Genomic DNA, 5,415 nt, shown 5'->3' on the forward strand with positions numbered 1-5,415 from the left:
AACTGGAAAACAACAGAAAAAAGGAACCAGAAATCACAGATTATGACGAACTACTAATCACAGATCCGCATCATCCAGAAATAGAAGAAGCACAAATATACAAAGACAAAGAAACACTGCAGAGCGTGCTTGGTTTCTATGCAATTAGGAACAACTTCCAATTCAGAGTTAAAAAATCATGTGCAAAAACATACAAGATTTGTTGTTTGGATCCAAAATGCAAGTGGGCACTAACAGCATCCAGAAACGGGCCAACAAAGTCATTCATCATTCGAAAGTACGACAGAAAGGTGATACACACTTGTGATCTAAACATCAGATTTGCCGACAAGAGACAAGCTACAACGAAATTGATTGGAAACTACATCAAGCCACGGTTCACCAACATAAAAACAACTCAAACGCCACAAGACATCGGAAGGAGAAATGAAACACAAGTATGGGGTCAGAATGAACTACATGAAAGCATGGAGAAGCAAAGAGCACGCGCAAGAAGAATTACGAGGAAAAGCCAACGAATCATACAGGTTGCTGCCCGGTTTTTTGCACATGTTGCAAAAAACTAATCCCGGAACAATAGTGGACATGGAAACAGAGGATGACAACAGCTTCAAGTACTTGTTTGTCGCACTGGATGCATCAATAAAAGGATGGAAGAAATGCAAACCTATAATAGTTGTTGACGGAACTTTCCTTAAATCAACATATGGAGGTACACTCGCTCTCTCGCTTGTACACGGGATGCAAATGGGCACATTTTTCCACTAGCTTTTTCTGTTGTGGATTCAGAAAACAACAACTCATGGCAATGGTTTTTCACAAAAGTGAGAGAAACATATTGGATTAGAGAGGAATAAAGGTTTGATCTCGGATAGACATGAGAGCATAAGTAAGGCAGCTTGTCAAGTATTTCCAGAAATCACACATTGCTATTGTGTATACCACCTGTTAAGCAACCTAAAAGCAACCTTCAAGAAGAATGCAAGCAAGCTGGATAAACCATTCTTCGCTGCAGCCAGAGCATACACAGAGAGGAAATTTGAATACCATATGAGCGAGTTGGACAGCTTGGACATCCGTGTAAGACCATATTTACAACAAGTTGGATACCACAAATGGTCAAGATACCACTTTCGCAAAAACAACAGTATTCAACTATGACTTCAAACATTCTTTGAATCTCTAAATGCAGCAAACTTGGCAGCTAGAGAGCTACCAATCACAACACTGATGGAGTCATTGAGAGCATTGATTCAACAATGGACATACACAAACAGGAAAAAAGCACAGAAAACAACAACATTTTTAACACCTACAGCAGAAAAGAAATTAGTCGACAACTTTGTGGAATCATTGACAGAAAATGTAATGACATGTTAATTATTTTAGTTGCATTTCAGTTTCTTTATAGTTTGTTTTTCGTTGTCATACATATTAACAGTTTCACACTTAATCCGCAGGTAAAACCAATAAACGAGACCATGTTCGAAGTCATTGAACTAACCAGATCATGGGTCATCAACCTCAAGGAGAAAACGTGCAGTTGCAACAGATTCCAACTTGATGAGTTACCGTGTGCTCATGCGCTTGCTGTTATAAAAGAGATGAACTTGAATGTTTACAACTACTGTTCGGGTTATTACACCACGCGAACATGGCTTGAAACATACAGCGGCTCAACATATCGGTACACAATCACACAACTTGGGATGTGCCACAAAACATAAAAGATATCATTGTTACGCCACCAAACCAAAAAATAAGATGCGGAAGACCAAGGAAACGAAGGTTTTTATGCGAATGGGATACAAAAAAACATAACAGGTGCGGCAAATGTGGACAACACGGACACAATCGAAAGACATGCAACAATCAAGCAATAAAATAGATACATATGAAATATTTGAATTGTTTAATTTTGTGTGCAAATTCAAACAGGTTGATCTGTGATGCTCTAAATACATGGGATTTCATTTTTATGAAATTTGAAACAGTTTTTTAATAGTTTCAAAATCGTTTTGTTACAGTTGCGACCCTTTGTAAAATATTAAGTACCGGAATGACTTATTGTTTACAGTTTTAAAGGCAGTCAGTCAATAATTGATAAAACATAACTTGAATAAGGGAAAATAGTTAACGGAATACGAAGAATAAATATACATTCATAGCACTATTTAGGAAAAATGAAAACATAGTTTGTATTTAGTTGGTTAATAGTTTCTCAATAGTTGTGCGACCCTATATATGAACTTGAACAATTAAAAAACCACAAAACTTTGGGAAATACAAACCTATACAATAAAGATATTATAAGTAGTGAATGTCAAATATCCTAAAAGTTTTAAACCAGCTACATAGTATAAAATCAAATATAATACCTACATTGAAACAACAACACTAAAACTTGTCAAGTAAATAGATTCAACAAATAACATAATAAAGCCACCAAAATAAAAGTTCCTATTTCTTCAATTTAGATGCCTTAGAAGACTTGGATTGCTTCTCATCCTCGCTATCAATACTTTCGTCAATTTTCCTTTGTCCGTACGAGTAGAAAAGTGCAGCAAGTCGGGTTCGATAAACTTCGATGTCAAAGTCTCGGGGACATCCTTTCCGTGTATAAAGAATTCGGCAAAGGCAGCAACATATGCTCCACAATCACTGTTAAAAAACATAGAGAAAAAATAAACAAGATTAGAAACTAAAAAACAACATAAAAGAAACTTAAAAGAAACACTCACTTCTTCTGCTGAGACGCAAGACCACTAAGCTCCACGATTCTGAATGGAGCTGTAGGGTCAGAAACTGAGGCAGGAACTTGTGCTCTATTCTTCCAGAACCCAAGTAAATCGAAAAACAAAGGCAACAACACGGAATAAGCCTTCATCGCATTCCTAGCTGCGGCATTCATCTTCGCGGTTCTCAAAGAATTGTACAGAAATAACGTCCTTTCGTGCACGTCAAGACGCCCAAAAACCCAATGACTTTCCCTTCTTAAATTGATGATGAAAAGCACGTGATCGGCTTCATACCAAGGCTTGGAACAGGGAATGCGCATACCTCGGATATAATGCGCAATTGGGTGGGCAGCGTGAATGTGTGACATCTTAGTCTTCATTGACTTGGCCTTGTTAAATTTGTGGTACAATGCTTGGATGGAATCATCAAAAAGACAATCAGTGGTTGCGAAATTCAACGTCACAGCGGAAGAATACTTACCTTTTTTCCGAAGGTAATAGAATATGGTGTTCATATGCTGAGAAAAAAAAACAACACAGAAACACAAATGAAAAGGTTTAACAACTGTAAAAAAACTGAAATGTAGTATCAAAACTAAAAAACATTTATAAAGAAACTAAAAACAAACTACCATAAGTACAATATAAATTGGAAACTTTACCGAGTCGTTCATAAACATGTCGCATGTGGCCAAATGGTAAAACCAAGTTTTATCCTCAACATAATCAACACCTAGCCTAAAACCCGGGGTAAATTTCTTTGCGCCGTCTTCATAACAATTATAATGCCTACAACAGCAAAAAACAAACATTAAAACGGGAATAAAAGCTGGAAAAAAAAATAATACAAAAACGAGATTTAATAAAAAACGAGTCACCAGGATGTTTAAGCAATCCTTCACCAATCCAAGAGTCAAATTTTGCCTCAATCTCGGTAGATACGGGATCAGCAAAAGCATCATTAAGAGCATAAAGGCCCTTCACATAAGTCACCATTTTGAAATCCCTATCATCCCCAGCAGACTGAGAACCTGAGGACATAAGCTCCATTGGAGTGCTCCCAACATCGACGGACCCGAAATCAACAAATGGAGATTTCAAGGCCGGAGCACGCTTCCTCTTATCCAACAGAGGTGTATCAGAGACAGTATCCTCAGTTTCTTCATCAGTATGAATGGCATCTGACTTTTCACCAACAACATCTGGATTGGGTGCGGGGACCTAAAAAATAAAGAATGCATTAAAACAGTTGCAAAACATAGTAGAAACTAAAGAGCAACCAAAAAGAAACCTAGTTTTTTTGAAAACAATTAAAAGTAAACTTACATTGATTTTAGCAACAAATTCTCCAAGCCAGCCAACACAACTTGATCATCATCTATTACAAGCTGGCTCAACCCATCAAAGAAATCGTCCCCCTTCAATCGAGACTCATCGCCCTTCGGCTTCTCAACATCCTTAACATTTTTATCACTCCCTCCAACATCCTCAGAAGGATTCACATCAGCAGAAGGGACAGCAGTAACAGCCTTGTCAGCATCATCAGCATCCCCACCAACTTTAACCAACTCACCACCATCGTCGGAGTCGGAATCAATATTTTCTGGATCAGGCAATTGCTTGTCATCATCCTCGGCATCATCATCATCATCATCATCATCAGGATCATCATCAGAATCTTGAGTTACTAATTCATCCGATGACTTTCCCTGTATCAGCCAACATAAATAAAACTTAAATAAAACAGTAAAGAAACTATACAAAAAAATAAAAAAACCTAAACAATAAAGTAAGAATAAATACCTCGTCAGAAGGACGACGATGAATGGCATTAACCTTCTCTTGGATATCCTTAATTACAGTCATTACAGATTTGAAATTAAAATCAACAAAACACCTCAACGAAATGAAGTCCTCGGCCAATGATGATTGATTCGAACTGAGCATCTCCAGCTTAGATTTCATCCAATCAATATCTGCTGAATCAGACTTCTTTGAAGATGAGCCACCATCGAAGGATTGCTTCACTACACCACGTTCATCAATAGATTCATCGAGAAATAGACCGTCAAGTTGAAGCTGCTGCCTCTCTTCATCAGTAGGACGCATGTTTTTTATCTTCAACTGAACAGCATAATTAAACATAGTATGAAAAAAAATTAAAACAATTGGAAAAACCAAAAAACAACTACAAATATTAAACTGAAAAGAAACAGGAAAAAAACAGTAAAGAAACTATAAAGTACCTTCTCCAAAGGTAAATCAAAAATCTTGCCCTTCAAGTCTCGAAGGGTTGGATTTTTGGTGACGATGGTGTTGCTCCAGTTCAGAATCCTGGGAATAGAAGATGAAACTCTCTTACAGAAAGAGTTCACCATTGCAGGACAGCATTCATAAAACCAAACAGTAAAAACCCAAGGACATCCCAATGCCCTATACCAGCCATCATATTGGCCTCCCTTCTCTGCCTTTCTATTTTTCATAATGATACCATGCTCAATCCTACCTTTGAATGAGTCAATTGTCAATTCAAATGATTCCCTACCCCAACAATACTCATCCCACCGACCGCTATCAACTATATCTAGAACAAACCTAGACACTTCTTTGTCAGGAGTATTGCTAAGAAGAAAACACTGAATGAAATACAAAACAGCCATTTTCAAACCAATAGACT

The 5,415-nt window shown here is 37.4% G+C and overlaps 1 protein-coding gene across 1 annotated transcript in view; it reads right to left on the reverse strand.

Annotated features, from left to right (window-relative positions):
- Window positions 1–2,468: 2,468 nt before the first annotated feature.
- The window catches only part of LOC133039412 (uncharacterized), a 4,111-nt gene continuing 1,164 nt past the window's right edge, over window positions 2,469–5,415 (reverse strand). Inside the window, exons 1-8 of the mRNA XM_061118304.1 lie at window positions 4,985–5,415; window positions 4,542–4,862; window positions 4,080–4,447; window positions 4,008–4,029; window positions 3,617–3,959; window positions 3,401–3,567; window positions 2,742–3,256; window positions 2,469–2,661 (exon numbers count right to left, since the gene is read on the reverse strand). The exon at window positions 4,985–5,415 is cut by the window's right edge and continues 1,164 nt beyond it. Of these exons, the coding sequence (XP_060974287.1) occupies window positions 2,469–2,661; window positions 2,742–3,256; window positions 3,401–3,567; window positions 3,617–3,959; window positions 4,008–4,029; window positions 4,080–4,447; window positions 4,542–4,862; window positions 4,985–5,415 (2,360 nt within the window). The remainder of the gene's footprint in view (window positions 2,662–2,741; window positions 3,257–3,400; window positions 3,568–3,616; window positions 3,960–4,007; window positions 4,030–4,079; window positions 4,448–4,541; window positions 4,863–4,984) is intronic.

This window comes from Cannabis sativa, chromosome 6 (genome assembly GCF_029168945.1).
Source record: "Cannabis sativa cultivar Pink pepper isolate KNU-18-1 chromosome 6, ASM2916894v1, whole genome shotgun sequence".
NCBI lineage: Eukaryota > Viridiplantae > Streptophyta > Magnoliopsida > Rosales > Cannabaceae > Cannabis > Cannabis sativa.